The sequence below is a fragment of the Eptatretus burgeri genome, chromosome 9, assembly GCF_056783735.1.
Source record: "Eptatretus burgeri isolate ZD-2024b chromosome 9, Ebu_testis_v1, whole genome shotgun sequence".
NCBI classification, from domain to species: domain Eukaryota; kingdom Metazoa; phylum Chordata; class Myxini; order Myxiniformes; family Myxinidae; genus Eptatretus; species Eptatretus burgeri.
Window position 1 is genome coordinate 12,607,777 of NC_140969.1, and position 13,577 is coordinate 12,621,353.

The 13,577-nt window shown below is 45.6% G+C and overlaps 1 protein-coding gene across 2 annotated transcripts in view; it reads left to right on the top strand.

The window, feature by feature from the left end:
* The first annotated feature begins 940 nt into the window (after positions 1-940).
* Positions 941-13,577, top strand: part of MSH6 (mutS homolog 6) — a 53,263-nt gene continuing 40,626 nt past the window's right edge. For both annotated transcript variants that reach the window (XR_015061456.1, XM_085894126.1), the window contains exons 1-3: positions 941-1,210; positions 1,850-2,131; positions 4,710-4,835. Coding sequence is in view for 1 of the 2 variants with exons in the window: in XM_085894126.1 (XP_085750252.1) it covers positions 998-1,210; positions 1,850-2,131; positions 4,710-4,835 (621 nt within the window). In the remaining variant the exon portion in view is untranslated. The remainder of the gene's footprint in view (positions 1,211-1,849; positions 2,132-4,709; positions 4,836-13,577) is intronic.

Genomic DNA, 13,577 nt, shown 5'->3' on the forward strand with positions numbered 1-13,577 from the left:
TCGGACCTGGATCTGGATCTTCACTAAAATCAAATCAGTCAGTCTTTGTCACACACCCAACCTGTCCACCGAGTTTTGTCTCAATCCATCCATAACTTTTTGAGATATCGTGCTCTGCAGGTATCCTCTGCTTAACAGACGTTCAAATGGTCAACGTTCGCCACAACGAATGGTTTCATTTATGGCTATTCCGTCGCTTAACGAAGTTCTTCATTCGTTACAACGAAGGAGCCGTCCCCATCACACAGTGTCTGGTGATTGTGTGACGTCACTGCATTTTTCCCACCGATTGACTTTTCAATGGGACGATTAACATTACAGAAGGCTTGCGAATAATGAACTTTTTTCAGAATGAAAGTTTTAAAAGTAACCATTTCCTCCACCACCTCCCGCCACCTTCTTGTACGGAAACTTTTTTTCTCGTTCATAACTCTTTGAGATATCCTGCTCACAGACAGACAGACAGGAGTGAAAACATAACCTCTGTTCCTGAAAGCAGGAATTAAAATAACTAGAAGTACCCGCTCCCTACGGGAGCCGTCAAGGGGGTCATGTTATATTTATGCCTATTTTACTCCAAGGGGTCCCAGGATTACACACCCAAAAAATGGTTGCGATCGGTTCAGCCATTTTTGCTAACAGCTAACAGCCTGGGAACAGACGGACGGACAGACGGTGAATTATAGTAAGATGCCACACTGCAAGGATGTGGCCGTGGAATTGTATGAGAAACTTGATATTTATGAAACGTGCCAGTAAATAATATGGCATTACAATGTAATTGTGCAATCACTTCAAACTTTTCCAAAGTTGCAAGTGGCATGATCGAACTTTTGAGACGACCCTGTTATGTAATCATAAAGCTGATTTTATGACTGTGATGCTGTCAGAAATGGTCACAATTTATATGAAAAAAACAACCTTTACAGTTGTTGGTTGCTGTTCTGATTTTTGAGATTGTGTATTGCAGGTCGGCAAATTCTATGAGCTGTACCACATGGATGCAGTTGTTGGAGTGGAAGAACTAGGACTTCTTTTCATGAAGGGTTCCTGGGCTCACTCTGGCTTTCCCGAGGCATCTCTCGCTCGTTATGCTGCTGGCCTCGTACAGAAAGGCTTCAAGGTTGCTCGCGTCGAACAGACAGAAACCCCTGAAATGATGGAAGCTCGCTGTCGCAATATGGCTCGAGCACCGAGCAAGTTTGACAAGGTAGAGCTACCGGGGTTTTTTTGTTTGTTGAGGTGCTGTGTGATGGTGAAGTAATTGGTCATCTTTTTGTGGTGGCTAATACAATTTTGCCATTAACAGCTGCTTTGTCTGACATAGTCGATATATGTGCTTCAAACTTCCACTGTAGTTTTTATTAAAAAAATGGGGCCACTGCTGTATAAATAGAGCTATAGCTATCAGGCATAAGGAAAGTGAGACGGGAAGCTGTCATACAGTGTCGACACGAAAACAATCCTGCTTGGAAAAGTTGAACTGGATATGTGACCAGCAATTTACATCATCATGACAGCCATCGGTAGTTCCTGAGAATGCCAATTTCATGGTAATACATAATGAAGAACTTGAGTGATCAATGCATTGAACCACGGGGGCATCTACATATTTCCTGTGCAAATAGGTAAGGATTGGGTTGGTTCAATGAGGGTGAACAAAATAAAGATTGGGAACGTAGGAGGGAAGAGATGTGTATAAATCATTACGGGTTGCCCCCTGCGATCCAGATAACCCCACCTCCCCTGCCATCCAGATGATCTGATGAGCAATCTTGCCAGGTGATGTCAATTTGCTCCGTGAACTATAAGACGAGCCATGCAGCCGTTTTCATCCATGTGCCTGCAGGTCGTTCGACGTGAGGTCTGTCGCATTATCACCAAAGGCACGCAAACGTGCAGCGTAGTGGATGGCACTCTCGGTGAATCCGATAGCCACTTCTTGCTTGCTGTCAAAGAAAAAGAGTTGTCTGTGGATACTGGAGAAAACTGTCAGGAGGAACCTGCTGTGCGACGTTTTGGCATTTGCTTTGTCGATGCCTCAATAGGACGGTTTTGCCTTGGAGAATTTGCCGATGACCGACATTGCTCACGTTTCCGGACTCTGATTGCTCACCATGTTCCTGTGCAGGTGAGGCTGCATTTGTTTTGATTATCATTTTCTCACATTTCAACATGGTACTTTAATGCTCACCCTAGAAGTGTAATACTGAGTCGACAGGTTTTGCAGTGATGAAATATTGTTGTGGGCCAGGGTTCGGTGGTGATAAACGACCACTAGGTGGAGCAGTGGAGTCGTCTCCCACCGAACACCCGGAATTTAGGTCGTGACTCTCGGATAAGTCCGAAAGGTCACGGGTCCCTTAGCGGACCGTGGTTGCCAATATTTTTAAGACGTGGGGTAGGGTTAATTGCTTAATTTCAATATACCTAAGTACCCACGTCGTCCAACTACCGGGGAAACCACACCCTCGGCCGACTCTGTCCGAACCGAGTCGCAGGTACCCACTCGGATCCGGCGTAACCGAGCGGAGTTATCAGAGCCGCACCGTCCCAATGACAACTTACCGGCCCAAACGGCCTCACTAATTCTCAAGTCCGAACCATGCTGGGTCAATCAAAGAAAGGACAGAAACGAACTGGAACATTTAAACAATTATTTTATTTACAGGAATAAAAGAAAGGGACGAAGTGTAGACTTATTCACCACTATATGCAAGCAAATATTTACAGTGATCATAAACGCTCAAACAGTTTTACTTGTAGGACGGCGCCACATACAGGCACACACCCAAAAGAAAAAGGACCCAATTGGTCTTTATTCGACCCTCGCAGCCAAGGGGATAGTGGAGCTGGGGGTCAGAGTTCTGTCAGGGTACCTGACCGCGTTCGTGCGGCTTGGCCCACGACTGCACGTGTGGGGCCCATGGTCCGTGTGAGCTTGGACGGTGAATAGCGGATCCATGGTCGCTCCTTGTAGAAGGCCAGCGGAGACTCCAGGCTTGAGAGCTCCAGCAATGATGACTGCACCCAAACTGCCTTCCAAGAACTGCTCCCTCCAAAGAACTTCCAAGAACTCTCAGGAACTCCCAAGGACACGCAAGAACTCTCTGAACTCTGAACTCTCCGAACTCGAATGAGCACATGAACTCTCCACACACTCGCACGCTGAGGGTAGCGTCATCCTTTTTTCGACCGCTCTGAGCGGGCGGGGCCTTGGTGGAGCTGACGCGCTGATTGGACAGGGACCTCCATGGATCTGCCCCTTTCTGGGCGGGGTTATGGCCGAGCCGGGAAAACCCCGTCCTCTCTACGCGTGTCTGTACCCCTCTTGCTAGAGAAACAATGATTTTGCCTCGTGGTGTTGGAATGCAGACCAATTTGAGGAAGTCGAATCAAGCACGCGAGGACCTTGCCTCGTATGCTACGGCCATGAGGCGAGGGCGCAAGCGCTGAAAGACACTGTGGCCGCAAGTGGAGGGGATCTGGAGATTGAAATAACCTGACTATAAAATAACTCACGGCGCACACACAAAATTCCCATGAGACATCGGGGATGGATTCTAACTGTACACATACTTATCAAAATAACTGAACTACGGGGACTCTGGCTGTTTGTGTTCACAAGGTTTTCAAATCCGTAACAATATATGGAAATTGCTTGAAAGCCTGCCGAGGCTTGAATAATTTATTGGTGTTAACATGTTGGATTATTAGCTTATTGACATCTCAAAAAACCTCGGCTTTGTGATTGTGTATATACATGCATACATACATATCGTATGTGGTAGGAGGCCTTGGAAAATGTTTGCATTGGAGAATGAGCACCAAAGTTAAGAGAATACAGAACATGCTTTGCCCATTTTGGAAAGGGGGGAGGGTGGACTTTCATATGGAAGGAGAGGATGGATAGAATAGCTGGAAGAGAGAAGGGAGAAAAATTAGAGTAGGTTCTAACGAAATTGGAGAGTAATGGCGTGTGTGGAATGTGGTTTTGTAGAAGACAAAATTTCAACCATGTCAAGATTTTCCCATCCCCTCCCAACCTCCCTCTATCAAAATGGGTTTATGGGGATAATGCATAATATTGCAAATATGTTATTAATTCCACTGGCTAATACAGGTAATCATAACTTTAATAACCAAGTATAGTTCATAAAAAAAAACATTTTCCAATGTCATGGAGGATCCTGACAGCACATTTGGCGCTTGTCCATTTTTCAAAGACGATATCGATGTTCGCATCAAATATATCTCCTTGTACTTTTCCATGTGTAATGAAGTGTCGTCTGGCAAAATGGTGGCATGGTGTCGCATGGTCATTTGACTGAAAGACTTCTCTGTAATTGACACCTGCCATGAAATTAGCATTCATGAGATCGTCTTGTTTTGCTGCTTCCAAATACGTTGATTGAAGTTGGCTTATGAAAATGAATGTGTGTTCTCATAAAGATTTTGGCATGGATTGTACATAAAGATTCTGATGCTGTCAAATGGACTTGATGGGGTCAAGTTAGTTGTGGAATTGACTTGGGTCAGTAAAGTGTGGCAGTTGCTTCTGCCAGTTGAGCTCTCAATTTGATATTTGCTTTGCCAATACATGAGTCTCTTCGATCCTAAAATCCTTTCGACGGTTTTACGTTGTTCAAATTATGGTTTGCTCATCGAGTGAAAATGATTTTGTGAACTCCGCATCACATCTTGCGTAGGTTTTGATCGAACGTGGAAGTCTGTCCACAGAGGTGCAAAAGATTATCCGCGTGACCTTGGCATCGGCCCTGCAAGAACAGCTGGTTCCAGGGTCCCAATTTTGGGATGCAAGCAAGACGTTGAAGGTGAGCAACTCTCGAAATGCAACATTTTTGGTGGTTACTTGTGCTGGTTGCTAATGTTGTAAAAGGGGTGAAATCCAACTGCTCATAAACCACAAGAATGAAAAGCCAATTATTGGTTCCATGGGAGATATGTTGAAGGTAGCGGGAAGTTGGGGTGTGAAGTCAATAACAGATTTTAATTGTAATCTGGTGGTGAGAGGAGGCCGCATTCCAGTGGTTTGGGAACTCAGTACCCTCGTCTCTTTGAAAAAAGGGGAAAGGTGACCCTCTGGGCGGTGGCTCTTACAGAGCAATAAAGTTATTGGAGCATGGAATGAAGGCATTGGAAAGGGTGGTGGAGAAGTGGATAAGGAAGAAGGTAAAGATTGACGAAATGCAGATTGCATTTATGCCAGAAAGAGGAACGACAGATGCGATTTTTATTGTAGGGCAGTTGCAGGAGAAGTACTTGGAGAAGTGGAAGAACTTGTTTCTTGGGTTTGTTGATTTGGAGAAAGCATGCAATGGGGTTCCACGCGAAGTAATGACATGGGCATTGAGGAAGTTAGGAGTGGAGGAATGGTTGATCAGAGTAGTGATGGCAATGTACGAGAGAGCGCACACCAGCTGTAAGGACGAAGGATGGGAATCGTGGTGAGTTTGAGGTGAAGGTGGGAGTGCATCAGGGGTCGGTACGAAGTCTACTACTATTTGTAGTTGTGATGGAGGTGCTGGCTCGGAGCGCAAAGGAGGGTTTACCTTGGGAGTTGTTGTCTGCCGATGGTTTGGTGTTGATTGTGGAGAATAGGGATGGACTGAAGGAGAAGATGAATGCGTGGAAGGAATGTATGGAGGCAAAAGGTTTGAAGGTGAATATTGGAAAGACGAAGGCGATGGTAAGTGGTAAAGCATGTGGTGAGGTGGAAAGGACTGGGAAGTGGCCGTGTGCTGTGGTGCGGGAAGGGTGTCGGAGTGAACTCAATTCAGTGTACAATGTGCACTGAGTGGGTTCATCGAAAATGTAGTAGTCTGAGAGGGTCATTAACCAGTGTGGTAGCTACATTCAAGTGTAAGGTGTGCATAGAGGGAGCTGCAGATGGAGGAAATGTTGAGTTGGATCTTGGGGACGGCGCGAAGCTCGAAGGTGTGAAAACATTTTGCTATCTCGGAGACACGCTGAATGGAGAAGGTGGATCAGACTCTGCGACGATTGCAAGAGTGAGATGTGCATGAAAGAAGTTTCGGGAACTGAGTGGTGTGCTGACGAAGAGGGGAGTGTTGTGAAAGGTGTGTGAGCTACATGTGTGAGAAGTGCTATGATTTATGGGAGTGAGACGTGGGTAATGAACGTAGAGCAGCAACTAAGGCTGGAAATGCGAATGGTTCGGTGGATGTGTGGAATATGGTTGAGAGAGAGGAAGACAAATGATGAAATGCAGAAGATGATGGGAATAGAGCCTGTGGTGGACGTTCTGAAGAGAAACAGGTTGACATTGTTGGTTCATGTGTTGAGGAAGGATGAAAGTGACTGGGTACGAAGAGTGATGGAAATGAGTGCAGTAGGAAGTAGAGGACGGGAAAGACAGAGAAAGACTTGGCTAAAGGTGATGGAAGAAGAAATGTGGGCAAAGGGATTAAGAAGGGGAGATGCAGAAAATAGGGTAAAATGGTGAAGATTGTCATGGGGCCCGCAAGGCTAACCCCTGCTCGAGCAGTGAAAATGGCCTTAAAAATGCCTGTTGTTGTTTGTAGCCTACTGTGTTTGCAATTGATTGGTAAGAGCGATTTAACTTGACACTCAAAACCTACAAAAATGAGAAAGAAAGCTATACCTCGCAAAAACAAATTGCATTCCTTTTTTTGATGCATTGAGGTATTGTATGTGACACTTTATGCCTGGTGTTGGCTTAATGGTTAGGGGTGGTGGGCTTGGGATCCTCAGGTCCTGAGTTCAAATCCTGCTTGGCCATTGAATTAATACCAGGTGGGGTTGACTCAGCCTGTCATCCTTATGAGGTCGGCAAACTGAGTACCAGCTTGCTGGGATAATTGAGCCATTCGGGTATCCTGTGTCGGAGTGGCGACCCGTCCAGGATTGTGGCCAATAGCCAAGCAGACTGCTTAAGCCCCTGTCACACCTTGACGTTTTAGCCAGCGTATGGCAAGGTATCAAAATGTATGCAAAACGCTGGCGTACGTTGAACTATTGATGTTTTTTTTCCAGTTTTGGACGTATTCATAACGACTTGGACGTATGCATAACGTATTAGTAACGTACACAGAACGTTTCAATCACATAAAGATAACTTATACCAACGAATGCTGAGCGTGTTGTCGGCATTCACAACCTATGCCCAACGATAGTCTAACTTATGCATAGCGCACTGCACGTATCGCCGACGATCACGTGGCGTAGCCTATTAAAAGGCTGCGACTCGACGATTCAAATCATCGAAGTGTCAAGCCGCTGTCACACCTTGACGTTTTAGCCAGCGTATGCCGACGTATGAAAAATTTGCGAATATGCTGGCGCACGTTGAATACGTTATGGGTAAGTTTTGTATACATTAAGAGCACGCTGGCATACGTCGTAGTACGCTGAGTACATCAACAAATTTTCAGTATGTTGAAAATTTTTTGATGTATCCAGCGTATGACGCACACATTCAACCATACGCTGGCATAAGTTGTAGGCACGTTACGCGATCGTTGACACACATTACTTGTAAGTTACTCAAAAGTCGAAACACGTCGAGGTAATGTTTAGCATACCCGAAACTTAATTTTTAACCTATGAGTAACGTGCTTTGAACCTATGTGTAACGTATCTCCAACGCACATTGATGTATTTGAGTGACATCTTCCGGACGACCACATAACTTACGTGTTTCTAACTTACAGCTACCGTATAATGGCGTATTGGCAGCGTTTAGGGGAATTGGTATATAAAAATGGGCTTCACAGGAGGAACCCGTCAGTGTTCCAGACTCCATGTTTTTTTTTGTTTTTTTTCTTCGGCATGACGATGATGTTGACACTTCGATTTCTAGAGCAGTTATGATTTAAATCGTTGAGCGGCAGCCTATTAATTATATTATAAACGCACTAGAAATCGAAGTGTCAACATCACCATCATACCAAAGGAAAATAAAAAAACCATGGAGTCTGGAACACTGACGCTAACCATTACCTCAATGTGCTTCGACTGATGAGTAACTTACAAGTAACGTGTGTCAACGATCGCGTAACTGCCTACAACACGTTACTCATAGGTTAGAAATAAGTTTCGGGTACGCTAAATATTACCTCGACGTGTTTCGACTTATGAGTATCTTACAAGTGACGTGTGTCAACGATCGCGTAACGTGCCTACAACTTATGGCCAGCGTATGCGGAACATGTGAGTCATACGCTGGCATACGTCGAAAAATTTCAAGCATCGAAAATTTGTCTAACAGCTCGGCGTACTATGATGTATGCCAGTGTACTACGACGTATGCCAGCGTACTACGACATATACCAGCGTGCTCTTAACGTATACAAAACTTACCCATACGTATTCGACGTGTGCCAGCATTTTAGACAAATTTTTCATACGTCGACATACGCTGGCTAAAACGTCAAGGTGTGACAGGGCCTTTAGGCAGCACCGACGCTCTGCACAGAGTTTGGTTCCAATGGATAGATGAATCCATATGACATTGCTGAACAGGGTTCTTGTTGTTTTGATCATCATTACGAACAACAAACCTGTTTCATAAAAATTATGAAGATGACGTATATCATATGTTTGTTGTCATATATATTTTGAAAATTGCTTTATTGCAGACCTATATTCTTCACTTTATACATTTTTATTTTTATTAACCCTCTCCCTATACTCTCTAGTCAATATCTCATTCTATCCATACCCTCGAAGGCTGCTGTTAGTGTGACTCCTCCTCTCCCCCCCCCCATTTCAATGGTTCATTCTGAGCTCTGGCTGCTCCACAAACCAAGACTCTGTACACGCAAAAAAAAAAAAAAAAAATCCTATTGTTTAAAAACGAGGACTTCTGGTTTGGTTTTGGATCACATGCTGTTTCCGTTCTGGCACATGAAAAAAAAATGTCCCCTGATTGGACAGTTAGACTGCGGCACAACCTGTATCTGTGCTTGTCTTCTCGGTGGGGGGGGGGGGGATCGCACTTTACTGGTGGTTTGTGTTGATGAAGTGAGCCAGACAACAGATAAATTATCAGAAACTTTCTAACTCGATAAAACCCCACAAAAACTAGAGAAAGTCAGGATGGAGAATATATAAGCATCGGGGAAGGCTGATACCTGTTGGGTTTGTTTCTAAAATTAGTGTCCCCAGGTTTTATTGGTACCCCAGAGTTTTGTAGATCCTTAATGGTTTCTTTTATTTACAATTTAAAAAAAAAATTTATTTCTTAAAAGCACTATTTTTAGGTCATCTCTACCGAGATGACCTAATAAAGCCGGACCAAATGTCCGTCCGTACGTCTGTCCTTCAACAATTTTTCTTTCCCATCTTGATGAAACTTAGTAGGTGGGTAGAGGTCGATGAGTGTTGCACAACGATATAACTTTTGTCCGGGTTCAAAGGTCAGGGTCAACATCACGAGGTCACGTAAGTTATAAAAATCGCCATTTTCAAAACCTATCTCGTCTGCCATTCTACAAGATATTCAGCAACTCTTTATTGATTATGATAGTAAAAAATATTATCTTGTATCTAACTGGACACATTTTTGAATTTCCATCCCGTTTGGCCGCCACGTAACCTGGAAGATGGTCAAAAACACCTCCCGGTACAAAAAAAACTTTTTACTTCCGATCTTGATGAAATTTGGTATGTGGGTAGAGGTCGATGAGTGATACCCAACGACATATTTTTTCCCGGATTCGAGGTCAGGGTCAAGGTCACGAAAGTTGTGAAAGTCGCCATTTTCAAAACCTATCTAGTCTGTCATTTTTGGGGATATCTGGCAACGGTTCATCGATTCTGATAGTAAAAAAACATTATAGAGATGACCGTCACCCCCTATGGGCGTAATTTCTATTTTTATTTTTAAAGCCAAGATTCTTAAACTACCATTATTTATTAATTAATTAATTAATTTATTGACACCATTTTCTTTTTTAATTGCGCTCCACCTTCTCGATATATATATATATATATATATATATATATATATATATATTATATATATATATATTTATTTATGTATATATGTATATGTATATGTATATGTATATGTATATATATATATATATATATGTATATATATATATATATATATATATATATATATATATATATTGTTCGCCAAACTCGACCTACCTAAGTACCCACGCGGTTTGGTAAACCGGGCGATCGTACCTCGCCGCAGGTCGACTCCGGACACGAGCCGCTTGGGCGGCCCGTTCCGTACTATCGGGATAACTGAGCAGTGTTATCGTCGACCTGGACGGTTCAGATTAATTACCGGGATGTTGCACCCACTACGAACCCCTTACGTGACGCAAGATGGAGGGTCAATAAAGAAAAGACGTAGCGAAACGGGCACAGTTCAACAAGCAAGCATTTTATTCATAGCCACAGACACGAAGCACGTATATACAGCCATACAATAATCAAAATGCACATATCACAGCCAAAACAAAAGTAACAATGCAGAGCGACAACCGAATACGCGTACACACGGCAACACTTAAACAGTTCTACTCTACGAGACACGGCACCACAAGATCCATCCAAACACCCCGAAAAGAAAATGGTAACTTCCCTTTGGGCTGTCGAGTCCCTCTCCCACGTCCGTCGGCATGGTCGCGCCTGGCCGCGACTCCGATCCCTGGCGTGGTAGGCGAGTCCTCTCCGGCATGCCTCGCGCCGGCACGTGTTGGCCGCTCGACGCCACGGACGGGGTTTCTGGCGCTATCTCAGCGTGGATAGAAAGGGGGGGGGGGAAACGATGTTGCTCGAGGTCGTGGTGTGGGGAATGGCAGACGCTCCGTCCCGCCAGCGAGGTCTCGAGACCGCACCACAGAAGATCAGATCAGTGGCCACCACGAAGAGGAGACAAAGAGGAAGAGCGAGCCGAAGAGAGAGAAGAAGACGAAGAGAGCAAGAGCCAAAAGCGCTCCATACATTTATTTATTCCCATGTCCGACTTTTATAGCCCAGGCTCTGCCCTTCACTCCACCCTCCTTTGAGAGGGTTCTCGAAGAGGGGCATTCCCTCTCCCCGACCGCCTCACGCTGGTCATCCACCAATCGGCGGCGAGCTGCCCTCCCCCCTTCCTTCACACCAAGCGCGGGGAAAAATGGCGGGAAAACCTGCGCGGCCTCACAGCTCCTTCCTTGGTGCCTTTGTTTGCCGTTCGGAAGCGGACGTAGTGGCGAAGATGTAGTAGCGTAGATGGTGGAGGTGGCATGGTTGCAATGTGGTTGGTGCTGTGATGGGGATGGCGTGGTTGTTGAAATGTTGTGTGTTTGAAATAAAAGATAGAAAAAGAAAAACGCCTAACTCAAAGCGTCGCAGCCCGAATGGATCACATAAATTCCCTCTATACAACGGCTTTGGGCTAACTACACATGTACCTATGAAGATATCTCACCTGGGGGTCCTTTATGGTGTAATGCGAATTTCCACAGCCGTAACAATATATTGATTTGATTTGTTCTGTTTTGATTTGATTTTGGGGAGGTGCGATTTGAGCCAGAGGTCAAAGGTGAAAAAAGGTGGGGGCCTCATTTTGGGGGAATAAATCCATGGCCCCGAGCCAAAACTGATTTTCCTCGTCCCCTGCACGGCGTCGGGAGGAGATAACGAGAGGGCACGCCCCTTTTTGGGAAGCTTCCAGAAGGAAGGTGGAGTCAGAAACGGGGCGGGGCGAAGGGCGGAGCCCCACCCTACAAAAGGCGTGGGCGTGAAGTCGTTGGTTGGTTGTTGGTTGTTCCCTTGTCCTGGTTCGATTTGGGCTCTTGTTCGGTCGGTTGTCGAGGGGTGGAGAGTCCTTGCTCTTGGTGTGTGCATCGGATCGCCCTGGGAGAAGCTCGAAACTGGGAAAGGCAGCTTGAAACAAGGAGGAAGCTCGAAACCGGGAGAAGCTCGAAACTTGGAGAGGCTCGAGACTGTCGGAGCAAGGATCGTACTGTTTGCATTGTCCGTTCTGTTCGTGGTTCGGTTGAGCACGGGGCTTCTCAGGCCGGTCGGTGCAGTCCCTGGACGGAGCACCTGCCATTCCCCACCCCGTCCGCACCGAGATAGCGGCGGAACCCAGTCCAGTTCCCCCAAAAACCCTGTCCGAGCTGTCGGGCGGACGACGGGAGCAACGCGCGGCACTAGCTCGGTGCACCACGCTGGAGGGACTCGAGGCTGCGGTCGCCAAGGCTGGACGACGTGCCCAGGGAAGTCGCGACTACTTTTCTTTTGGGGTTTTTGTGTAAATGTCTGGGTGGCACCAGTCTGTGAAGTAAAACTGTGTAAGTGTTGCCGTGTGTAAGTCCTATTCGGTAGTAGATCTGCGTTCGTGCATTGCTTTTGTTTCTTTACCACTGCATACGTGTGTTTCTTTGGTTTTATTGTATTCCTGTGTATTGCTTTTGGTGTATTACTGTATTATACGTGCCTTCCGTGCTGCCGTGTGGTGCGGAATAAATGTGCTTGTCCAATTGTTCCCGCTTTGCTTCGTCGTCTCCTTTAAATTGACTCTCCATCCTGCATCACGTAAGGGATTCGTCGTGGGTTTCAACATCCCGGTAATTAATCGAAATCGTCAAGGCCGTCAATAACTCCGCTCGGTTATCCCTGTAAGACGGAACGAACCGCTTAAGCGGTTTGTGTCCGGAGTCGGCCTGTGGCGTGGTCTCATCCCTCGGCAGATTACCCGTGCGAATACCATAGGTATATCGACTTTCGGCGATTTACCCTATCTCACGCGGGTGGACTGCGGACTGGGTGGTGGTGGGGTTAAACCCCCACCCGTGACTGGTTTCTGGCGGTCGTCCCAGGTGGGTCACGACTGAATTGTCCGTCTGGTGGGCGACGCGGTCGCGATTCGAGTGACGTGGCCGATCACATGCCGGACGGGCCAGAATTCGCAACGGGCCAGAATTCCGGACGGGCCAGAATGTGTGTGTGTGTGTGTGTGTGTGTGTGTGTGTGTGTGTGTGTGTGTGTGTGTGTGTGTGTGTGTGTGTGTGTGTGTGTGTGTGTGTGTGTGTGTGTGTGTGTGTGTGTGTGTGTGTGTGTGTTTTAAACGGTTTTTAAAATCTCGGTACTGTTGAAAAGGATCCATGGTGGAACAACAATAATAAGTTAAAAGGTTTAGGGTTTTCACCATGTATGAGCTATTTATATTCTTTATACTTTAAACAAGGAAAATGACTCCAAAGTAAAAAGATGAAAGTAGGCCTCAACGTTTCGGGCAGCATGCTCCGTCCGAATAACCATCCAGGTGTTTACCGTATCCCGTGTGAATGCGACAAAGTTCACATTCACCAGGACAACACAATGCTACAGTGTCTTCAAAGCAATACATTTAATCATGAAAAATGAAACAAATATTCACAAAGGATGATGATTCAAAAGGAAATGATAATGATACACGAAATATATAAGTGCGATCGTCGAGGCCTCGCACACAGACTCAAATACAGACAACGGGGAAGCAAAATAAAAAGAAAAAAAACCCCTCCTTTCAACTACTCTTGTGCTTTGCTTGGCTCAGAGCTGATCCTTGTGGAACTGGAAAT